Raw genomic sequence first — 25,727 nt, 5'->3', positions numbered from 1 at the left:
TTCCGCCCGCGCAAGCGCGAGGTCCGGGTCACGTGACTCGTCCCCTTGGTAACGGGGCGGCTGGGGGGTCGGGGTGGGTGGGTGAGAGCCCGGTACTGGCTGCTCTGCTGTCAGGGGGAGGAGGGGGGGGCGTTGGGGAATGAGCTGCCACCGGTTAAGCTCATCCCCGTCTCCACCTGATCACCTTATGGTTTGTGCTCAGGGCCAGGTGCCACTGGTTCGCTGCGGGCTCAGCTCAGGGTCACCTGGATTCCATTGCATCCAACGCAGAGACCTGAGAACCTATTTTTTGGCGATTTTCTCTGCCAGCTTTGGATTTCCACCATTGGGCTCAAATACATTCCTCCCACTAACTTCTCAACTCCTGCCCTCTTTGCACTATAACTTTTTTCTTTTGGTTTTTAATCACTCATTGTCCATCCGTGGCTGTTTGGGCAGTAGTGCTTAAAAGTAATAACTGTGTCCTTATGCAAAAACAAAAAAACAAAACAAAGCAAAACAAAAAAACGATTTCTTGAGAGCTATGCTCCAGGCACTGTTCTAAGACCTTGATTTATATAGTCTAACTTGGTCCTTCACATCAATTTATACGACAGAGATATTGATACATCCGCAGTAGCATACACAGTTTACCTAAGTTACTTAGTGTTAGGGAAAGCCCCAAAAGTCTACATTCAGGACTGACTCCAAAGAACTGACAGGTAGCTTTATTAAAATTCATAAGAGCTTTAATACATGGGTCAAGCAGCTGCCCGCCCCGTGGTGGCGGGTGAATTGGTAGAAGATGTAAGGAAGTAAGCAGAGATTGAGATGATGTGGCCATGAGCCAAAGGAAGCTGGCAGACTCTAGAACAGGGCTGGCAGGGTTGGGGAACCTTTTTGGATATTTGGATATCCAAGGGCCATTTGGATATTTGTAACATCATTCAATTGACATAACTCACTTAATATAAATTTATGTTGCTATGAAAAAGCTCCTGGATTTATTGAATTTCCAGTCCTACCTGCAGTTGCCATGGCAGGGCCAGACCAAATGATTTCTCAGGCCTTCTACGTCAGGAGGGATAGATGTTCCAGCCCCTGCTCTAGAACTTGGAAAAGATAAGAAACATTCTTTTCTGGAAATTCCAAAAGGAACAAGTCCTGTCAAGATCTTGATCTGCAGAATCACCTTGATGTGTGCCTCACCTATGCCTGCAGAAAACTGTAGACTAACCCCCTAGCGAGTGGACTATGAGTGTAAATCTATTCGCAGATGATCCCTTTCTTCTCTCTGTTCATTGGCTTAAAGGTGCAGTCATCCCTTGCACCTGCACAGGCAGCTGAATTTCCTCTCTAGGAAATTCAAGTGAAAAAAACCTGAGGATTCCGAGAGTTGACCTAATCACTTTACAATGAAGTCCTCCAGTTAACATGCCATCTTTGTTTTTAGTCCCTTCTTAAAAATGAGCAGATACTGAAGATTCCCAACAATTCGAAGAAGTTTCTAATATGAAGAAACAAACAGAAAAAAAAGGAAATAGGAGGAAACAGTGACAAGAATATTTTAAAATCCAGTATTAACCTTTTTTAGAGAGATGAACAGGTATTGCATTCATAAGAGGGCCAGGGTGATAGTTTTAAGCAATATTCAAGGAATCAAATCATTTATCTCCCATGCTCCCTTTATCAGGAAGTAAATGGCCAGTAAATGTGTACTTTCATCACAAAAATAAAAATACAGGCAACTCTCTAGGGAGCATGTCCATACCTCTCCCCCCCCCCCCCCCCCCCGCGGTGCATTTTCCTTGCCACTCTCTCCTAAGCTCCAAGGGTCTTCCTTTTGCCTCTGTAACTTGCTTCCTAAGCCTAGTTAGTCTATAGCTTGCTTATCCTCCCTCTGTGACTTTCTAAATAAGCTTTCACTTATAGTTCAAAAAAAAAAAAAAAAAGAAAAGAACACAACAAGAAAAAGGAAAGGTGAGGGGGAGGGGGTGTGAGAAGGATCCCACAACAGAGGCAAGAGAGAGGCAAAAATGAGTGGAAGGATGATGTTGAAGGAAGAACCTGGGATGACAACTACATAAAAGGCCTAGAAAGCAGCCGTTCCTCTTGAAATTGGAGAAATGTCTCCAAGAAAAGTAATATATTTGAACATAAAGGGGAATTCTTGCCTCTGGGGGTGGGGGGATGAATTAATGATAAGAAATTAAGAGTAAAAAGCAGTAAAAAAAAAAAAATGAAGCAAATTGACCAAGAACAAAATGTAATCATATCACTCTACATGACTTAATCTTTGAATAATACTTATGCAGGCATAATGAGATCAACATGTTATTAGTTTAGGCCCAAACTATGATCACAGTTTGGCTGCAGATGCTTATTAGTTATTTTCCAGAACATATTACTTTGGGGTTTTCAGTAGTCTGATACAAAAATAGATCCATAAATATAAATACACTGTAAAATTACCATGGTAGGTTATGCTTAACCAAAGGTTATACTAATTCTCTTTTTATTACGGAATTAAATATTAAAATCTCTTTAATATTCCACGCTATAAGAAAAGTACAGTGCTCATATTTAAAAGGATCTATTCCTGGTTTATAATGTTATGAGTAGGAGTAAAGATGAGAATAATTACATTTGTATTCCATTTTCATAACTGAAAAATTTGTCTTATTTAAAGCTCTTAAAATAATAATAGTGAATAGTACTATTGTAATTAGCATTGTTATTTATAAAGATTTAATTTTACCATAAAACAAAAAAACAGTTGACCATTTGCAAGTCACTTACACTACTGAATTATGTAACTTCCTCTTCCTTTTAAAAATCTCAGCCACATTGTAAACCAGACTACCCTAAACTTATAATGTTGGCTTTTATTCCAGAACACAGTTCTCTCCTCAGGGTTTGATATCAATAAGATTATGAGCAATGTTTTGTTAAACAATGAAGTCACCACTTAAAACACTCCACAGCTGACTTTCCTAGAACCAATTTGTTTATGCAATTCTAGAGAATCTCACTTAAAAGAGAACAAGTTTCTGAAAAGAAATGTATGTACTGCAAATTATATTTTGTCAATTCAATCACTTTTTAAATGTGCTTTTTAAATAGGCACTCCCTATTTAAAAGAACATTGAAATAAGTCATTTTGTAATGCCCTAACACTTATGAAAGTAAATAATTATTCCTTAGTTTTTCAGTTTGGATATGTGTAGCTGATTATTTTATAATAGAACAATCCTATGTAATAATAATAGTTTCTGTTTCTAAATGATCATTTCCCCCAGGTATTTACACTGTTTACAAAGCTATTTTTAACGTTCTTTCAACATAGATGAGTTAGCCATAAAGACTTAGTCATCTATACTAAAAAGTCCATCACAATTATGAGCCACACCTTTGACAGGTGGTAAAAATATGGTTGGTTGACATACCAATGGTTAGCTTGTAGATATGTTAAATTAATTTATAGTATGGCATTTGGCTTCCCTTTCAAAGGTGTGTGTTGAATTCTGCTGTCTTAAAACATTAAAATAAATTCGACCATAGTTAGAAAATCCTCCTTTCCACAAAATAGAAATATTGTGTGAGCTTATCAAAAATTCTTAAAGCAAAAACCAAGTGACTTGTGACTTAAAAAATAAAGGGGAATTTCAATTGTCAATTGGAGCACTTATTTTGTTGCAAGGCTCTATTTTCTCCCTTTTTCGCACTGGCCATCATACTATATAATAAAAGGGTAATATGCAAATCCATTAAACAATGAAATGACGGGTTACTGAGACACGCACTGACTAGGGGCGAGGGCGGGGTGGTGGTGGTGGAAGGGGGACAGATGCTCAACGCAGGAGCTGCCCCCTGGTGGTCAGTGCACTTCCACAGGGGGAGTGCTGCTGAGCTACAAGCTGGGATGAAGGCTCATGAGTGCAGGTAGTGGTGGGAGCCTCTCCTGCCCCCTAGGCAGTGCTAAGGATGTCCAACTAAGCTGTCAGTTGGATATCCCCCAAGGGCTCCCAGACTGCTGAATGGCACAGGCCTGGGTGAGGGGGAACACCCCCTCCCAGTGCACGAATGTCATGCACTGGCCTCTAGTAATAAATAATATTTGTGTGGACCCTGAGGATAAAGATACCTTTTAAGGAGAGCTCCTAATGGCTAACTGGGCTGAAATTAAAACAAAACAAAAAACCCAGTGCCTAGCAGCCATTTCTATACAGGGGCCTCTCAGGCAAACTGCACTTTGCCTACCTGCACGGTCTTTCTGTAATCTGAACCAGCCCTTATAATGGAGCTCCCGGAATCCTGTTTTAACCAATAGGACCGAGGCTTTCCCCATCCAATCGGAGCTGCCATAGCTATATCACCATCAGTTTCTCCTCCTCCTCCTCCTCCTCCTCCTCCTCCTCCTTCTTCTTCTTCTTTAATATATTTTTATTGATTTTTTACAGAGAGGAAAGGAGAGAGATAGAGAGCTAGAAACGTCGATGAGAGAGAAACATTGACCAGCTGCCTCTTGCACACCTCCTACCAGGGATGTGCCTGCAACCAAGGTACATGCCCTTGACCGGAATCGAACCCGGGACTTTTCAGTCCACAGACCGATGCTCTACCACTGAGCCAAACCGGTTTCGGTAACCATCAGCTTCTTAACCATCCAGTCGGAGCAGTTTCATTTTGACCAATCAGGATAGTGCCTTTTGGACCCATCAAAGGCAAAGATTTGGATTTGGAGTCCTTATTTGCATGAGGACAAACCAATCAGGAAACAGGGCAGGGACTTCTGTCTGTATAAATCAGCTCTCTTCTGGCTTTGAGTGCAACTTCCCTTTCCAGGGAACACTAAAGACTGTGTTTCCCCTGCTGTTGCTGAAATACCAAAGGTTTTTCACAGGAGCAGAGCAGACCAGACCAGACCAGACCAGACCTGGGCAGAGCAGACCTGTCTAGCCAGAGAGGGGCTGGCCCAAGGGCCACCTGGCCCAGGGCCTCCTCACAGCTATGCTGTATCGCAATTGAGCGGTTTGCATTGAATAAAGTTCCTTGGACACTTACAAGGACACAACTTTAAATATATGTTAGCCTACTCCATGCAATATCCCTCTAACAGGAACTGTAAAGAGGTGATTGATAATATACAATAATTTACTATAGTACAGTTGAAATAGCCATGTTGGTAAAAGGGTACAGCTCTTTTAACATCAGGGTTCAAAATGATCATCACAGGAACACTACCTGGAGTATTCTGTGGCCACTTACATTAATGTTTAATCCTATCTGGAATATTTATGAGCATCTGGGTCCTGTTAAGAAAGTAAAATCACTGACCTCTCTGAATACGTGCACATTTCACAAGAGAAGCACAACACGGACATGGGGTTGCTTGGGTTCCAGAATTCATTGGCTGGTGTTTCTTACCACCCAGGACACTACTCTTCCAGTATGTTAAAAATTGTATTTGCTTTTAACTGTAGAACTCTACTTGGGATTCCTCTCTTAAGATGTGAATACACACACCCTTAAAAAGAATGCCAAAGCTCTGCTCCAAATTACACATGGGCAAACTTGTTCCAGATGTGCATATTAGTATATTTACACAGCCAGGAAAAAGCATAATTTCTGAACTGCATTCATATGGAAAGTTACTGTAGTTCCTTTCATTCATTAGTGTCTTTTGTGTGGATAATGGGGTGATTAGATTATTCTGACCTTTGGGCCTCACCCTCATCCTTCAGCTCTTGTTTTTGTCCTTACCCTGTAATATTACCTGTAAACAGAAATGGTCTCTTTTGTGCTAAGCATTACTTCATCTTACAGAAGCTTCTTGAATGCTGGGGCTATACTTCAGATGGTCTTTAATGCTTGGCACAATGCCTGAGGAACAGAAAAACTTTCCAGAATTCCCTTGTTTTCTTGTTACTAGGACCCATCTTGTTTTTCACATTTTAACTATTCAGAACTGAAGATTTCTGTCAGAATCAATGTTAATAGTCTACTTCAGCTGCCTGGCCAAAGAGTGAGAGGAGACAGTTTTCTTTGCCTGCTCACCTATCCTCTTTAGCCATGCTCAAAGGTACCCCTTGAACAGACTGTTACCTACTTGCCTTATTTGCATTTATAGCACTTCCAACTGTTATATCCCCACCACCCCCCAATCTTCTTTCTTTTAAATATATTTTAATCGATTTCAGAGAGGAAGGGAGGGAGAGAAAAAGAGAGAAATAATGTCAATGATGAGAATCATTGGTTGGCTGCCTCCTTCTACTGGGGATTGAGCCAGAAAGCCCTGCATGTGTCCTGGCTGGGGATCCAACTGTGACCACACTAAACCACACTGGCTGGGCTTCATTTTTAACTTAAGTCAGGATTCCTGTTGTCCCTGAAAATGGCTACAAAAAGGGTTGCACAATGGAGTAACTCAAAACCACTAGGTATGAAGCCAAGAGCCTATGAAACTGAAGACAACAAAACAAAGGCCAGAAGGAGGCGGGGTTTCCTTATCTCATCCTGCAAGTATTTTAGGTCTAGTTTCCTTTGAGGATTGGCCTCTTCTCCAGTGATTGACTCTCTGAAGGCCCACCCTCTCTAAGGAAAATCCACATCACAATAAACCTAACAGCTGTTAAACGGCTGTGTAAAATGAGCAGGGCAATCTTTCAGGTGCGAGATCTAGGCTGGACAAAGGAAACTGGGAGAAATACACTGAGTGGCCAGATTGTTATGATCTCTGAGTACATAATAATCTGGCCACTCAGTGTGTGTGTGAAGAAAGAGAGAGAGAGAGAGAGGGAGAGAGAGAGAGAGAGAGAGACACGAGGGGGGGGGGCACGGTGCATGAATTCGAATTCGTGCATAGGTGGGGTCTGGCCACCCTGGCCAGGGGTGAACTCTTGGTTGAGAGGACAGTTTGTATATTAGCCTTTTATTATATAGGACATACACTAAGTGGCCAGATTATTATACGTTCAGAGATCATAATAATCTGGCCACTCAGTGTAGGTATGCTGTTGTTATCTGAAGCCAAAGGTCTGGATAAGGATACTTAGGAAGAACAGCAGGGATGACCAGAATTTACCCGTGTGAGAGGGGCAGAGATGGGGCTTCCTGACCAGGATTTTGGGAAATAAAGCTATGCCACGGCACAAAAGCAGGAAACACTCCAAGTGCTTAGTATAAGTGAATCTCTGATTAAAACTATAGATTTATTACTGGAACTCTTGAAAAGTACCAGGCTGACACCCATTGTTTAATTCTAAGAGCCAAGGTAGGATGTGTAATCCACTCTCCATAGTGGGAGGTACAAGCACTGTCATAGCTATTGTTTCTCAAATCCAGTTAGAACTGGCTCTCTCTGGTTATGGTCTTATAGCTAATTCTTCCTGGTGTCCCCCAAAGACATGTAAAATACCTTTGGATGTAACTCAAGCATAGCCCCTCACTTCCATTTCCCTGGGAACCTCCCTCTCAGAGCCTCATCTGAGCAGTTTGCTCTTGGGCAGCCACAGAGCTGTTTTCCAGGACTTTTCATCGTCTTCACACTCCAACTCACCCCACCTTTCTAGGCTGAATCCTGACTCCTGCATCGCCTCCTTCACTCATTCATTTTGGAAAAGCACATCCTCTAGTAGCTTCCTGAGAAAAGGATCATGAAAGGTAAAAATGCTTACAGCTTTGCATTTTTCAAGATTTTATTCTAGATGATAAAAGAAAGTAAAATTACAGAGAAAGGAAACCAGGAAGCCAACCTTGACTGAAGAATTGGTTAAGATGTGAAAGAGAAATATTTTCTTAGTCATCGTTTGCTTTGATGGACTATTGTTTTCTCAGTACAGTTTTTTTTTTTTAAATAAAATCGTACGTGCATTCATTTAAAGCTTTGCACTGTACAAAAGCATACACTAAAAATAACAAGACATATGAGATAAATAGAGTTGGGGCACACCACACTGCTCAACTTTATAATACAAGCACCAACAAAAGCAATAAACATCTATTTAAAACACACATACACACACACATACACACACACAAAACGGCTCAGTTTTCTCCACTACTAGCCTCCGACGTTGGGTTTGCACTTTCTCCTTTGAGACATAGGGGCATTACATCTAAAAGACCAAATTTATCAAAATTAAAAACTTGAATCAGAAACTTTCATCATTTTTTTAAACACAGAGGGAAATGTTTTTGCAACACCCTCATCTGTCTTCACAGCTTCATCAGGTAGCTTAATGTCATAAATGCATAGCACTTTTTGAAACCACAAGCCCGGCCCTTGCTTTCTCTAATGGAAGTAAGCTCTGTACGAGCTCTTTCTTAAGGTGTTTATATATTGCTAAGGCTTGTTCTTTAATTGTGGAGGAGGTTTGCTCCTGATTTCTTGGAAATCACATGCTGGGGAAAATTGTGTATGAACCAGTACAACTTCAGCATTATCACCCTGATATTATTTCCCATTTATCAGTTGTCTGTGAGCTCATTCGCATTCCTGAAACATGTGATAACAGAGCAGACCTTCAGTTTTGGTATTGGAAAGACTTTAGGGAATACACCACCCCTAGAATCCTACCACCATTTGGGTTTGCTCTTTCCCCTCATTTCCTCAATCCTCTCTCCATGTTTTTCTTTTTCTGTATAAGCAAGGAAAATATGCTTGGGTTAGTTAAGATTATGCTCTGTTGCACACAGAAATCTAAAATAGAGCGGCTTAGCCGAGATCGGTGTGGCTCAGTGGATAGAGCGTTGGCTTCAGAACTGAAAGGTCCCTGGTTCGATACTGGTCAAGGGCATGTGCCTTGGTTGTGGGCACATCCCCAGTGGGGGGTTTGCAAGAGGCAGCTGATCGATGACTCTCTCTCATCGATGTTTCTAACTATCTCTCTCCCTCTCTGTACAAAATCAATAAAATATATTAAAAAATAAAAATAAAAATAAATAAAAAATAGAGTGGCTTAAATATAATAGATATTGATTTTTCTCGCATAAAAGAAATCCAGAAGTAAGACCACCTCACAGTGTGAAATTGCTGCTCTGCTCCAGCCATCAATCACATCCACATCCCAGACAGCAGGGAGGAGGAGGAGCAGATGGGTGAAAAGGCACAAGCCCTCCTCTCATGAAGCCTTCTTAGAAGCTTCAGAGAACACTTACATTCTCTCATTGGGCAGACCTAGTTGCAGAAGGCTCTAAGAAACATTGTCCTGTAGACAAGCACATTTCCCAAAGTTCTGTTATTAAAGAAGAAAGAATGGATATAGTGAGGCCATCAGCATTATTTGCCACAGTATTATTTCAAAATATTTAATATATATTGAGTATTTTAATAGGTTAGAAACTGAGTTGATGATAAGTAAAACTTGATTTCTACCATTAAAGATACAATGACAGGCCTGGCCGGTGTTGCTTAGTGGTTTGAACCAGGAGGTCACAGTTCCATTCCCAGTTGGGGCACATGCCTGGGTTGTGGGCTGAATCCCTAGTGTGGGGTTTACAGGAGGCATCCAATCAATAATTCACTCTCATCATTAATGTTTCTATATCTCCCTCTCCCTACCTCTCTGAAATCAATTAAAAAATAATTTTGTTAAAAAGACACATAACATTATAATGTGCAAAGTTAAATTAAGAATTCATGGTAAGTCACAGAACATAGAGTCAAGCCCAGTTATGGAAGGGTACCCTGCCTGGAGTGCACCACCAAAAATTACATTTATTTTTCCTTTTTACAGCAATATTGCCACTTGCTTCACAGTCACAGCTGGGGACAGAAAAAGTACAAGAATGTTCAGGACTCTATCGTAAGTTCTTCTCATTAATAAGATATAAGTACCCAAAGGAACCACTTAATCCAAACACCACACAGAAACACAAGTACAAAATCCCAATCATCCACCAGTGGATTCTAAGTTTTCAAACATTATCGCTATACATTATGGCACTATTAAAAACTGGTTCTAACTGACATCACCACAGACTGACAGAAACGTGGAAAACCAGAAACTCTCGCTGTTGATGAGAATGCAAAATGGTACAGTCACTTTGAAAGAGCATTTGTCAATTTATTACAAAGCTAAATACAGTCCACCATGTTATTCATTAGGCCTGCTCCTATGTATTTTCCCAAGTGAATTAAAAACTGGTGTTCACACAAAAACCAGTGCACAAATGTTTATAGCAGTTTTATTCATAATTGCCTAAAAACTGGAAACAACCAAGATGTCTGTCAATAAGTGAATGCATAAATGAGTTGTGGTACAGGTTCTTCAGAAAAACACAACCACGTATGTATTATCGAGAACCAGAGGAGTTGGTGGTGTGAGGTCAGTCTGAGCCCAGGAAATACTGATGTCCCAGATTGGAGACCCTCAGGCAGAAAAAGTGAATTCTAGCTCAGCCTTTTGTTTTATTCTGACATTTATGGATCAGCTGAGGACTGCACCCATTGGGAAAGGTTACCTGCTTTACTCAGTCTATTGATTCAAATTTTATCTCATCCATAAACACCCTCACAGACACACCCAGAATTATGTTTAACTAATTATATGATACCTGGTGATCCAGTCAGCTTGACACACACAATGAACCTTCACAACATCCACACAATTGAATCTCAATCAGCAATTAAGAGAAGTGAGCTATTAAACCATGCAAAGACCTGGAGAAGCCTTAAGTGCCTATTGTAAGTAAAGGAAGCCAATCTGAAAAGGCTACATACTATATGATTTCAACTCTGACCTTCTAGAAAATGAAAGCCTACAGAGGCATAGGAGGATCAGTGTTTGCCAGAGATTTGTAGGGGAGGCAGTAATGACGAGATGGAGCAGAAGCAGGAGCAGGGGGGATTTTTATGGCAATGAAACTCTTCCATCTGATTCTGAAATGGTGGATAGATACATTCATCAAAATACATTCACTCACAGAATGGTGCAATGCAAAGGGTGAATCCCAATGAAAGCTATGAACTTTAGTTATTTTTAACCAAAAAATAAAAGGCCAAAGGAAGATGCAACATGTACTTATTGGAAATTCAAAAAAAAAATAAAATAAAATTGGGAAGCACTGATTCAGACAGAAACTAGTTTTGCAGTTAGGAGGTGAAGGCAGAGATATATTTATGAGAAAGGGAAGGGGGATGATTATGTGAACAGAAGAAAGGAATGCCTATGAGTTTAGATAAAGTAACACAGTGATGCCAACTCTAAAGAATGTTTTACGTTTTCAGTCCCATAGTCATATCTGCTTTTCTGTTAGCTTTGCAAATAGTTTGAAATACTATGCTGCCTTAGGCCCACTCCAAAGATTATTTTGCCCCATTTTAACATTCCAAAGGTTTGAAGTGTAACACATGCAGAGTAGCTGTCTGGGACGGCAGTTCCTGTTCCATTTTAAAGCGGCCTGGTTGGCCCAGCGGGTGTGGGCTCAGTGGCTGAGTGTCGAACCATGAACCAGGTTTTGAAGTGAGAGACTGAGTTCAGTTTCTTTTCTTCTTTTTAAAAAATATATTTATTGATTTTTTTTACAGGAAAAGGATAGAGAGCTAGAAACACTGATGAAAGAGAAACATCGATCAGCTGCCTCCTGCACACACTCCACTGGGGATGTGCCCACAACCAAGATACATGCTCTTTACCAGAATCAAACCTGGGACCCCTCAGTTCGCAGGCCGACGCTCTATCCACTTAGCCAAACCTGTTTCAGCGAGCTCTGTTTCTTTAAGTTGGATTTATACTGTGTTTTCTAGAATTCTAGGCCATGGTTCTGTGAACCCTGAGGAGAAATTTCTCTGCTGAGATGGAATTCCCATGTGATGAACCACGGGCTCAGATTTTATTAATGAAAAGATTCCAGCCGCATTTGCTGACAGAGGCACCTTTGTGTACCAGGAAGAACCTCAGATTGAGGCTCCTGCACTCTAATCCACTTACTAAGCATTTGAGTGAATCACTGCCGGAAAACCTCGGTTTCCTCCTTCTGCCCTGTCCAAACAGAGCTACACAAACTGTATCGTTGTTTGCGTCAATCAGAACTGCATAATTTGGCCTCACAATTTGGAAACCTCATCTGCATGAAATTGGGAACTTTGGTGGGAACTTTCTCAATAAAAAAGGGCCTCCTTTTTGTCATCGTGGAAGATAATTTAGGTTGTTACCTAAATCTGTGTCTCCAAGGCTGCAGCTCATTTTGCTCAGATAAATGCCTTTATGTTCTTTAAAAGTCTAAAATTAATTTTGATTTACAGCTCCCTCAGTTAGAGTTGGTTGCTTCCTCAAATTTAACTACAGAAAAAGTGTCAGTGCACATGGTTGTCCACTAGACGGTGATATGAGCCTAGCTTCTTAAACCATGAGACCAAAACCGATTCTAGCACAAATATATTGGTACTTTAGGGACAAAAATGAAAAAAAATCCAAAACAACCAAAATTTAACTAATTTTTCTATTACCTTTTGGTTTGTGCTATGGTTGAAACATTTTTAATATTTTCTAAAAATACACATTAATAGAAAAAAATAAGCATTATTGCTAGATATTCTAGAATGATAAAAGAATCAACCCATCAAGAAATCATAACAATTATAAATATATAGGCACCTAACAGAAGAGTCCTAAAATACACTAGGCAAAACTTACAGAATTTAAGAAAGAAATAGGCAATTCAACAACAATAATTAAGAGATTCAATATCTAATTTTCAATAACATACAGAATAACTAGACAAAAGGCCAACAGGACAAAAGACTTGAACAACATTATTAGCAAACTAGACTTAATAGACATATATAGAACACTCCATACAAAGCAGCAGAATTCAAACTCTCAAGTACACATGGAATAGTCTCTAGGACAGATATATGTTAGACCATAAAACAAGCCTCAATACATTTAAAACAATGAAATCGTACCAAGTATGTTCTCTAATCACGATGGAATGAGTTCAATAACAAAAAATATTTTGAAAATTTACAAATATGTGGAAATTAAATAACACACTTTTAAAATTTATTTTTACTTTTTAACATTTTTATTGACTTCAGAGAGAAAGGGAGAGACAGAAACATCAATGATGAGAGAAAAATCATTGATTGGTTGCCTCCTGCATGCTCCACCCTGGGATCGAGCTCTATCCACGGAACCAAACCAGCTAGGATAAATACACTTTTAAATAACTAATGGATCAAAGAAGAAGTCACAGAGTAAAGTAGAAAATATTTTGAGATGAATGAAATAAAAAATATACCAAAAATTAATGCTTTAGAATCAATGCTTAGAAGGAAACATAACTACCTATATTAAAAAAAAAACAAATATCTCAAATTAATAACCTAATCTTTTACCTTAAAAGCCTAGAAAAATATATATAAGAGCAAGATAAACCCAAAGCAAGCAATAAGAAATAAGAAATACCAGAGGAAAAATTAAATGAAATAGAGAATAGAAAAACAAATAGAGCCCAGCTGGCATGGCTCAGTGTTTGAGCATCAGCCTCTGAACCAGGAGATCAGGGTTCCACTCTGGGTCAGGGCACATGCCTTGGTTGTGGGCTCAGTTCCCATTGTGGGGAATGCAGGAGGCAGCCGATCAATGATTCTCTCTCATAATTAATATTTCCATTTTTTTTCTTTCTCTCCCCTCCTCTTTAAAATCAACAAAAATATATTTAAAAAACAAAACAACAAAAAGATACAATCAACAAAACCAAAAGTTGGTTCCTTAAAAAGATAAACAAAATTGACAAGCTTTTAGAGAGACTGACCAAAAGAGAGAAGAGAGAGAGCAATACAGAGAGAGAGAATTCAATTACTAAAATAAACAAAAAAGGAGGGGACATTTACTACCACATTAATGGGAAAATAGGTGAATAATAAGAGCAATTGTATTGCAAACAAATCAGATAACCCAGATGGAATGAACATGTCAGAAAGACACAAACTATCAAAACTGACTCAAGAAGAAATAATATATCTGAATAGACCTATAACAAAAAAAAATATTGAAGTTGAAATTTTTAAAAATTTTTACAAAGAAAAGCTCAGAACCAGATAGCTTCACTGGTTAATTCTACTACCTAGAAATAGCAATACTTCACCATTTCTCCAAATATTAAAAAAGGAGGGATCACTTCCCAAATCACTATGGATCCACTGTTATCTGTTACTGATAAAGATATTATAAGTAAAATAAACAACAGACCAATATTTTTATGACTAAAGATGCAAAAATTCTCAACAAATACTAGCAAATTGAATATAGTAATACACACAAAAAACACTGCACACTATTACCAACTATGGTTCAATATACAAAAATCAAGCAATGAAATGTGCCATATTAATACAATAAGGACAAAAACCACATGATTAACTCATAGATGCAGAAAAACTATTTAGCAAAAGCCCAATACCTTTTTGTGATAAACACACACACACACACACACTATCCACAACAACAAACAAACAAACAAAACCCCCTAGAAATAAAAGGACACTGGCCTTAACATGATAAGGGCATCTATAAAAAATCCACAGCTAACATCATACTTAATGGTGAAAGACTAATCTCCCTTCTCCCACCATCTGCCACTAATATGCTCTTGCCACTTCTACTCCACATTGTATTGGAAGTTATATCCAGGGCAGTTGGACAATAAAAGAAAATAAAAAATATACATATTTGAAAGGAAAACTATTTCTATTTTCAGTAGATATGATCTTGTATATGTGGACGTTTTTAAAGAATACATATGTACACAAAACCCTCTTAGAGCTAATAAAAACATTGAGCAAAGTTATAGAATGCAAAAAGTCAACATCCAAAAATCAGTTTATTTCTACACACTAGCAATGAGAAATCTGTAAGTGAAATTAAGAAAACAGTGACAGATATTAATAACTGTGATCATAAATTACACATAAGTGATTTGTGTTCTCTGTTTAAAGAGGCAAAAAACAAAACAAAACATAAAATAAATCTATGGGTTCTATGGCCAAAAACTGGACACAAACTAAATACCCATCAGTAGGGAATCAGTAAACTATAGTACATTTAGTCAATGGAAGATTATACACACATTAAAAATGAAGGTTTATGTCTATTATACATAGATATGTGTTGCACAGGAAATGCCCACAATATGTATTCACTGTTTTACATGACATAAAGGCATTTCATATACCCCATCAGTGTGTGTTTTTGTGTGACTCACCAGCTATCTACATGCTGTCAAATCTATTTCTTTGTCCTCTTACTTGATCTACCTTAGAGAAGCCTATGATATAATCACTCATCTTTCTTCAAATGTGTTCTCTTTCTGAGACACTGGATTTTCTTGTTTTCCTCCTGGGTCTTTCCTACCCATCTCCTCTTCTGCTCTTTTTGTGACCTCAATAAATGGAATGCTCTGTGGCCTGTGTTGGACTCTATTCTTTTCTCAGGATTTACTCTCTCCCTAAGTGATCTTGTAAGATCTTCTGGCTTTAAATACCACCCACATGCTATGACTTGACATTTGTATTTCCAACCCTGGCTTTTCTCCCTAGCTTCAGACTCTTGAGCTCAACTGTCAATTTGACATTGATCCTTGGATATCTAATAGGTCTCTCCAATTTAAAGGTCCAAAATAGTATTTTGATCAGTTGCCTTCCAATATCTGTCTCTCCCTACTCTTTTTCAATGCATCCCTGTGCATGAATTAGGTCTTGACTACCTTTTGTCTTTGTATCTTTTCCAAATTTCCTCTCACTCAGTCTGCTTTAATCTATCTCACCCCCTTTCTTTTTCTGGTCCTTAGATATACCGAATTCATTCTTTATCAGAGCCTTTACATTTGGTGCTCCCTCTTCCTGAAATTCTCTTCCTTCTGACTTTCATTTTCATACAGATCTGAGTCATCACTTCTTTGGAGAGCCTCCTGCTCACCATATCTCAAGTTGCTCTGTAACACTTGTCATGTTTCATCATCTATTTCTACTGAAATAGAGCTTCTTTTAGAGAATCTGTCCATCTTACGAACACCTGCAACCAGAATATCTTTGAAGAGTCTTGACACAGAATAGGTTCTCAGTCAATATATATGTGTGCATAGAAATAAAGTTTGAAAGGATATATACCAAACAGTTGACGGTGGTTACCTCTGAGTGAGGGATAACAGGGAGGGTAAATTATGAATTGACTTTCACTTTCTTCCCAGATGTTTCAGATAGTTTTAAATTATTTGATATAAAATTGTGCTACTTTAACAATTAAGTAATTAATAAACACATTTCCAATTAGGAAAACATGGTTGATAACATTTTTTAAATAGCTATTTATTTTTTTCCATCACCATTTTACCCCCATACCATCTTATAGCTCTCCCCTCCTCCCCCAATGTTTGATAATGTTTTGATGCTTATATAAACAGTTTAATTGAAACTGTTCATGTGGGATACTTTCTTCATGATGTTAGGTAAGTAACATGTTAGTATATCTAGTAAAATAGCTCTAATTTTGTAAAAGCACTGAAACATGAAGCCCCAGAAACATTTCACCCAGTTCTCTTTCTTTGAACTTGACCACTGGTATCTCTTGTAAATCATTTAAATTGATTTCTTTTTCAAAAGGTAACAGATCAAATCATTGGCTTGATAATAAGTTATTCTCATTTGTCTTTCAATTATTATGCTTTATATCTCTATTTAATATATTCATACTGAAAAGGTTTATCCATTTTTTTTATAAGGATACAAACCTTGTAATATTAGCTGTCATTCTCAGGTCTGGACGTTAAGTCAACATGTGTTTGAGAGACCTTCAACTTATCAAGTATTGCAGGTCTCTGATTGTTTTGGAACGTCTTCTGACACCTGTGGACTTAGTTCAAGGCCAGTTTTGTGGTGTTTTGCTTTTTTTCTTTCTTTCTTTTTCTAATAGGATGAACAAATGGTTAATTGTTTGCTTTGGCCACTCAAGTGCAAGATTTCACCATGTATAAAAGTCTAGCTGCAGCTTCTGCTCAGTTACAGCCTTACTTTTCTATTCAGATTCTCCTCCTCAGAGGTTTTGCATTAGATTGCAAAATGATGACCATATCTTTGATCTGGGGAATGGTGGTAGCAATGTGCTGCTGTTTGTGGCTTATTCTTGGAATGAGGAGAAGGTAAAAAAGTTTTATCTTTAAATTGCATCTAAATTCATTCAGTTAGTGTTCTTTTACTTTCATTGTTATACAATAAATTTGACTTTCTGTACTTACATACACTAACATTTTTTCTCAAATTAAAATGTTTTTACTTTAAATTTTAGTGGCATCTTTTTAATTATATCTAACAAAAAATAAAGTGATAGTTTTCTTTTTAATTTTGCCATACCAATGGAAATGCAAAAATGTATACTAACTTGTTAAACATTATTGACAACAATGTAATGATATCTCTGTATTTTATGTGTGTATTATAGAGGAAATATGGATTAGTAAGGATACAATGGTAAGTGGAACTTCCAAGAAAAGGATTTCTATCATGTGCTTCAAATAGATGCTCTGATTAAAATTCTCTTTTCAGCTAGTTCTTGTGCATTATATAGGCTTAGCCTAAGTTTAGACAAGAGCACAGAGCCTGCATTGGTCGTTCTATTATTTTCTTATTAAAGATATTTGACCATAGTGAATTAAGAAACTGCTAAATGTATATGACATCCCTTTTATTTTTATGTGTCATTTATTTTTAATGGGTTCAAGAATGCAAGAATTACAAGTAGAGTCAGATGCATAGCCTTAGTTTAACTGCTGATGGGGATAAGGAGGGAGTATATAAATATTGTCTATGTCAATCTCCAAAAGAAAGAATTGCCCACAGCATATCTTCGGCTATGTAGATTGTTATGTGTTGTATACTTTTTACTAGTATTTTTTTGTTCCTTAAAATGCTTTAATTCAGGCCTGATAGTTTCTAGGTTTATCTTTTGTTGTTGTTGCTTGTTTGTTTTAATATATTTTTATTGATTTTGGAGAGGAAGGAAGAGGGAGAAAGAGAAACATCATTGATGAGAGAATCACTGATTGGCTACCTCCTGCATGTTCCCCACTGGGGACTGAGCCCACAACCCTAGAATATGCCCTTGACTAGAAGCAAACTCAGGACTCTTTAGTCTGCTCGCCAATGCTCTATCCACTGAGCAAAACCAGCTAGGGCCATTTTTTTTTCCCCAATTACAGTTGACATAATTATATTAGTTTCAGGAATATTCATATCCTTAATAAAAACACTTAAAGTAGCATGAAAGACTATTTAATTACAACTGATTATTCTGTTAATACTTATATTACTTAATGTTATATAAGTATTATAATAAGCTAATTTCTCAAATGAGACTCTTCTTATCTTTAATGATCACCATAGTACCATGGTCAGCAAACTACGGCTTGCGAGCCAAATCTTTGGCCCCTTGAGTGTGGCTCTTCCACAAAATACCACGGCCTGGGCAAGTCTATTTTTAAAGAAGTGGCATTAGAAGAAGTTTAAGTTTAAAAAACTTGGCTCTCAAAAGAAATTTCAATAGTTGTACTGTTGATATTTGGCTCTGTTGACTAATGAGTTTGCCGACCATTGCCATAGTATAATATGCACTCCTTTCTGTTATTCAGTATTCTATATCTTTAAGGAAAACAATCCAATACTTAGGCAAATGACACTTAGAAAAAATATAAACGCTAGAATGTAAGTTGGTATCTATACCGAGAGCAATCATCTTGTTGGCCTTGTTTAGCCTTTTATCCTCATTACTGGGAAAGTGACTAGCATGGGGTGGGTATTCAGTAAGTGTTGTGGAACGTAAGCATGGATGGATGGATGGGTGGATTTGGTAACCATTTTCATCAAGATGTCATCTTACTAGGTTAATATAAACCCATTATTTTAGTAAAAGAGCAGGGACCCATCAACACAAAACCATATCTATAAACGGTAGTCTTGAAGTTTGAAGTCAGTAGTAAACATTTTAAAAACCTGGTAATATAAAAGTGCATACTTTTCCCTAACCATCGTATTTTTGTGCCTTACAGAAAAATAGGTGAACCTCCTCTGGAGAATGGGCTGATTCCTTACCTGGGATGTGCTCTGCAATTTGGTGCCAACCCTCTTGAGTTCCTCAGAGCAAACCAAAGGAAACATGGTCCTGTTTTCACCTGCAAACTGATGGGAAACTATGTCCACTTCATCACAAACCCCCTGTCATACCAGAAAGTGCTGTGCCATGGAAAATACTTCGATTGGAAAAAATTTCATTTCACTACTTCTGCAAAGGTAACCACTTTTGCATTTATACAGCATTTTGTTTATTTTCTACTCTTTAATATGCCACTCTACTTCATCATTTTGAGGAACAAGGAGAGTCTTAGACATATAATCAAATTAGATAGGACCTATTGGTGCTAATAATTTAAAAAACTGAAATAGGTATAGATCTGTAATTTCATAACCAGCTAATGAGAGTGAAATAAACATTATTTTACTGAGCCAGATGACACTGTATAAGTAAGATATTGCAAACTCACTCATGTCAACCATGTCTATACAACACCCAGAGTGCATGTGGTGAGAACTGAACATGGAACAATAGTTTTGCCACACGCATGCCATTGCTTTGTTTAATCTCATTAAGGGACTGACAGATATTTCAGCATCACTTAGATGTAATCTAAGAGGCTCTTTTATAGAGAATACAATTTACGAACATTAACTGAGTCTCTGCAAAGCAATACTAGACATGGTGTCTGCCTCTAAGTAAACTGAAGTCTGGTTAAAATTCATCTACAAAGAATATAAGAGAGAACTAACGATTAAAAACCATTATTGATTAGCACCAAATTAACATGCAAATAAATGCCCAGGAAGATAAAAACAAGAAATAGACTGAGTAGTGGAGGGAAGTTTCACTGCAGAGCTGGGTTAAACTTGGCCATAAAGAAAGGGTATGATTTGGCCATTTATTAGTAAAATCCTATGAAACTTAGTATGTGGAGAGGCCAATTTCCACCCCCCTTTTAAAAAATGTAACTTTCTCATTTCTGAAAGTATTAATTTGCTTTTCAGCTATTTACTAGCACTGGGTCAGGTTTAATTTATTTTTCCCTCCACACATTTTGTTTATTGCCAGGCATTTGGGCACAAAAGCATTGACCCGAGTGATGGAAACACCACTGAAAACATAAACAAAGCTTTCATCAGAACTCTGCAGGGCGATGCCTTGAACTCCCTCACGGAAGCCATGATGGAAAACCTGCAGCTGATCATGAGGCCTCCCGCCGCACCTGAGCCAAAGACGCCTGCCTGCTGGGTGACGGAGGGGATGTACACCTTCTGCTACAGAGTGATGTTCGAAGCCGGGTACTTAACTATCTTTGGCAGAGATCTCATGGGACAAGACGCACAGAAAGCGCTTATTCTAAAAAAACTCGACAACTTCAAGGAATTTGACAAAATCTTCCCGGCCCTGGTAGCAGGCCTCCCCATTCATGTGTTCAAGACCGCACACCACGCCCGGGAAAAACTGGCCGAGGGCTTAAGGCATGAGAACCTGGGAAACAGAGACCACATGTCAGAACTGGTCAGGTTTCTCAATGACATGCTCTCCACCTTAGATGACATGGAGAAGGCCAAGACGCAGCTCGCTGTCCTGTGGGCGTCACAAGCAAACACCATTCCGGCCACTTTCTGGAGCTTATTTCAAATGATGAGGTAATGAGCAACTTCTCCAGTTCTTTCTTTCTTTCAGTGGGAGGCAGAAATTCAACTATTGAAAAAACACAAGCAGCTGTGATTGGTAAACATGCCTGACAGAAGCAGAGCCTCCCAGGGAGAGGAATGGGCTGGAGCAGGCTCCTCTCAGGCTGCCTTGCCCTTAACCCCAAGCTGTTCGCTCCTCATAAACATAAAAGTATATTTAAGTGATCACTGACTTCCAGAGAAAAGGGCAGGTTTTTCACTCAGACATTTCTGTCTTACTATTTATTTGGCCAACTAAAATATCTATGAATCAATTATTCTTGATGGGATTTAGCTAGATTTTGCCTTTTAAAACTGTACGTAGCAAAAAAGAAACACAAACAATGGTATGCAATGTTTTATTTTATACAAGCATGATTTCCTTCCCAAGTCTTTGTTTCGGAAATTTGGCATTCAAATGGTTTCATGAATTATTACAGTTAAATTGGATGTTTAGTATCACATAGATACAAAACACAGGCTCGGAAATGCCAAATTCCATTGATGGCTGATATTTTTGTGTGCAATATAAAAAAATATTCTCAAAATAATTTCTCATTTAAAAACCCATTACCAATCTGTCTCAAATGCTAAATGTCTTTCAGAGTTTTTACGTGAGAGGGCTTTGTCCAGGACACAGTCACATACTTACAGTAATCTTACAACATCAATTTAATGTCATGTAGGTAATGGCAGCCACTGTATGGTGATCTCACAAATACTTACCAGTCAAGTGTTTCTGAGAGTCCTTGGCTGCCATCATGTCATGTCAATTCCTTACCGGGCTCTGAGGAGCCAGCCAACTTCCATGCATGAAAACGGAGCAGCACTAATTTCACAAGTCAAAGTGCTAGAACAGCTATAAATGGAAAAGCTGCTGTTCTGCCTGAAACTGTGGTACAGATTTTAGGAGTAAATTTAAATTTGCATTTCCAATGTAGCCAGTACTTTGTAAATGCTATGCTGGATGCAATCTGTCTATTCAGTTGCTATGGAAGTGACTAATTTGATCATTTAATCTTTACTAAAATCATTTATTCATAAAAATCTGGCCAAAGCTTTACTTCTACATAGCGAGGTCCTTTTAAGGAAATATCCATTTCCCACCTTCTCTGGTAGTTTGGTCACCCATTTAAAAGATGGGGGGAAGCCAAACTTTGCAGAGTTTTTAGTCTAGAAAAAAATTATTTTATGTACATTTCTTTTCTCTTAACTTTTAACAGGAGCCCTGAAGCAATGAAAGCAGCTGCAGAAGAAGTGAATAAAACACTAGAGAGTGCTGGTCAAAAAGTCAGCTTAGAAAACCAACCTATTTGTTTGAATCAGATGCAACTGAATGACATGCCGGTACTAGGTACGCTTAACTTACTCCGGTACATTTCGCTTATTGCCTCCTACTAACCTTGCACTCGCAACCATTTCTCTGTACTTCTATGCCCTCTCTTTTATCCGATTAAAAGATATATGCAGATGAAACTGAGTCACTGATCACAACCTAGTGGTTACAGAAAAAAGTGGGAAATTTGTTTCTGGCCAGTGTCCCACAGTCTGTTTAGCTGTGTGTTACGGGCTGCTAGAAGCATTTCAGACTCTGTATTATGTGGCCTTAAAATACTGAATTTGTTCTTCCTTCTTTCCTCCCTCCTCCTACTTTTCCTTTAAAACTATTCAGATAGTATCATCAAGGAGTCTCTGAGGCTTTCCAGTGCCTCCCTGAACATCCGGACTGCTAAAGAGGATTTCACTTTGCACCTCCAGGACGGTTCCTATAATATCCGCAAAGATGACATCATAGCTCTGTATCCTCAGCTGATGCATTTAGATCCAGAAATCTACGCAGACCCTTTGGTAAGTGCCTGCTCATCAGAGTACAACAGCCAGGTGATATCTCCCAGGTGGAAATACAGAGGAAATTACCATTACAGAACTGACTTAATTATGGAAGCCCTAGGTCTCCTTTATTATGTCAAATATTCATACATATTGGAAAACCTAGACAATGGCCTAAATTCTTCATTTTTTCCGATATTTGTCATCAAATAATATCTGCTGGATTACATATACAGTCATGATAATAAAGCTGCTGCCACTAGGCCAGTGTGGCTCAGTGGTTAAGCACTGATCTATGAACCAAGAGGTCATGGTTCAATTCCAGGTCAGGGCATATGATCCCCAGTAGTGGGAGTGCAGGGGGCAAAAAAAATCAATGATTCATCATTGATGTTTGTCTCTCTCCTTCATCTTTTCTCTCTGAAATCAATTAAAATATATATAAATATATCCTTTTCTTTGAAAAAATGCCTGCTCCCAAATACAGGAAATTAGAGGCATAGAGACTAATAATAAATATACAGACTCTTCTAGTTTTTTTTATCTGAACTCTCCATTCTAATTCTGCCTCACTGAGCAACTAGGGACTCAGGCAGGGCAGGAGGCATCATAAATTTTCTTGATAAGCTCCAGTTCTTTATGGCTTTCTGATTCATGGAGGGGTTTTTCCTAAATTACTAATAAATTGGATTTAAAAAAGAAAACTATTCTTTGGAGTTTCCAGGTCTAGAAAGAGATACATTTATTTAAAACTAGCTTATATGTTTGTTTTATTTGTGTTTTCATTGCAGACATTTAAATATGACCGCTATCTTGATGAAAATGGGAAGACAAAGACCACCTTCTACAGCAATGGACTCAAATTAAAATATTACTACATGCCTTTCGGGTCAGGAGCGACGATATGTCCTGGAAGATTATTTGCTGTCCAGGAAATCAAGCAATTTTTGATTCTGATGCTTTCCTATTTTGAACTAGAGTTTGTGGAGAGCAATGTTAAATGTCCCCCTTTGGACCAATCCCGTGCAGGCTTGGGCGTTTTACCACCATTAAATGATGTTGAGTTTAAATATAAATTCAAACATTTGTGAATACATGGCTGGGAGCAAGAGGAAATTAGCTGATGTGACAGCCTGTGGAATGCCACCACTTCCCTGTCTCCTTGGACACATGCATGTAGTGTTGTTGTTCTGGTCACCGACGCTGGCTTGTGAACCCTAACATGTTGGTGACGGTTCCCAGAAGCTATCTCAGACTGTGTTAATGAAAGAATCTAGTTTCCAGAAGTACAACGATATGTTTTCATTTGAATAAGTGAATGAAAGCTCATGTAGCCAGGGACTAAACTTTATTATTGTCAGAGGAAAAAGTCTTTTGTTTTCCCAAATGAAGATTTTCCAATTGGCAGATTTTTTTTTTTTTTTCCTAAGGAAAGTGCTTTTATAAAAACCACCCAACAATTGTGAAAAATTATACATTCACGTTTTAGTGAAACTGCATGATTTTTTGACTAGATGGGGAACTCTTCAGGTGTAGATGTATATTATAAAGGATTATATTTTTTAAAGAAAATAACATGTTTTTTAAGTTTTCCTTACATCCAGTATTCAGGAATTTAAAAATAATGATCTGTTGCCCTGATAACATTAAAATGGCTTTCATATTTTTCCTTTTAGTTTTATTTACTCTTTCTAGAAAATCTAATGTCTATGTCAGGTTTCAATGTTCTTATTTATACTTTCATTTGATTCCATCTTAATGAGAAAATTTTATTTTCCAGAGAAGAGTAGTTTTCCGGTATTATTAAACATGCATCAATGAAAACAATGAAGCTCTCGTGTGATATGTTTTTAAAATTAAAACTGGATGAAAATAACCATTTAAGTGCTTTGGATATGAAACATCAGAAGAGTGTGTGACTTCACATTGTATTCTGTTTAATTAAATTACTTTTTATCTTTAAATGACTTAATTGAAAGAAAAATAATTCAAGTCCACATGATGGTGTTTAACTACTGTGTACAACAATGTTTTGGTAAAATATTTTAAATATGGGAATTATCAGCTGTAATATTTTTATTGATATTCCTGTATGTATTTATGTATCAATTATATTTATCTTTCTCTTGTACTACAAATATTAAGAAACTATTGTGATGTTTGATAATTTTGAAATGATTCACCACTCAGAAATAAAAGTGTGAATGTGCATGCTTAAACATTTTTTTGGAGTAGCCAAAGTTTATTCCAGTCAGAATTACACCAATAAGGGACAGCAGGGAGGGAGGGGACTTTATTAAAAGTATGTATAAGAACTACAAAAGGCCCAGTAGAATCCTGGCCAGGTGGGTTAGCTGGTTGTAGTGTCATTCCATACACCAAAAGGTGGATTCCCTATCAGGGCACATACCTAGTGTGTTTGATCCCTGGTTGGGGGCGCATATGGGAGGCAACTGATTGATATTTCTCTCTCTCTTTTGCTCTATAAAATCAATAAAAAAGCACAAATATCCTTGGGTAAGGATTTTAAAGTAACAATAATAGAAAAAAAGCATTGCAGTAGGGCCTTTCAGTGTCTTCTCAGTTGGCAAAATGCATAACATTAGTCACACTGATTTTGTGCCTGCAAGCAAGGAAATGATGCATTTGAGAAAGTTTCTCGCCTATAATGACTTGCAGAAAATCCTCATTCTGCCTGGCCTGCCTCCTTATTTCTTCCCCCTATGGAGACAAGACGTGGCCGGTGGGCCACGCAGAGAAAAGCCCAGTCTGTCTGCACCCGTGCAAAAGGTGAAGATGGCTCTGGAGTCTCCAGTCCTTGGAGCTAGCACATCATGGTTCTTGCTCATGTCTTTCTGTCTCTGTTTAATGTCCCACCACCCCCACACCCACCTGCCTGCCTCAGGCCCCTGGCTTTCAGCATATTTCTCTGAGTCATGACACTCAGCCCTGCGCTGTCTTGTCTTTTCTTGAATGAGGGTACTTGAGTGAGGGCACAGGACTCCAAGCCTCGGAAGGGGGTCACTATACCTTGGGGTGGAGGACCGATGAGTAAAGTCATGTGATGGTGGGTGGAACTGGGTGGGTCCTGGTCACTCGGTCCTGTACCCAAAGCTCAGTCTGGGCTTGAGCAACCTTTCCCACCCCCATTCACTCCTTCACCGCAGCACAG

At 38.3% G+C, this 25,727-nt stretch overlaps 1 protein-coding gene across 1 annotated transcript; it reads left to right on the top strand.

Annotated features, from left to right (window-relative positions):
* Positions 1-16,951: 16,951 nt before the first annotated feature.
* LOC118718287 (cytochrome P450 7A1) lies at positions 16,952-24,774 on the top strand. The gene is made up of 6 exons (XM_036436981.2): positions 16,952-17,121; positions 19,024-19,264; positions 20,118-20,698; positions 21,949-22,079; positions 22,398-22,573; positions 23,347-24,774. The coding sequence occupies exons 1-6, from the start codon at positions 17,042-17,044 to the stop codon at positions 23,644-23,646; spliced, it is 1,509 nt and encodes a 502-aa protein (XP_036292874.2). The 5' UTR covers positions 16,952-17,041; the 3' UTR covers positions 23,647-24,774.
* The last annotated feature ends 953 nt before the right edge of the window (positions 24,775-25,727 follow it).

Source organism: Pipistrellus kuhlii, unplaced genomic scaffold (genome assembly GCF_014108245.1).
Source record: "Pipistrellus kuhlii isolate mPipKuh1 unplaced genomic scaffold, mPipKuh1.p scaffold_m20_p_14, whole genome shotgun sequence".
Lineage (NCBI taxonomy): Eukaryota > Metazoa > Chordata > Mammalia > Chiroptera > Vespertilionidae > Pipistrellus > Pipistrellus kuhlii.
This window is presented reverse-complemented; position numbering and strand designations above follow the sequence as displayed.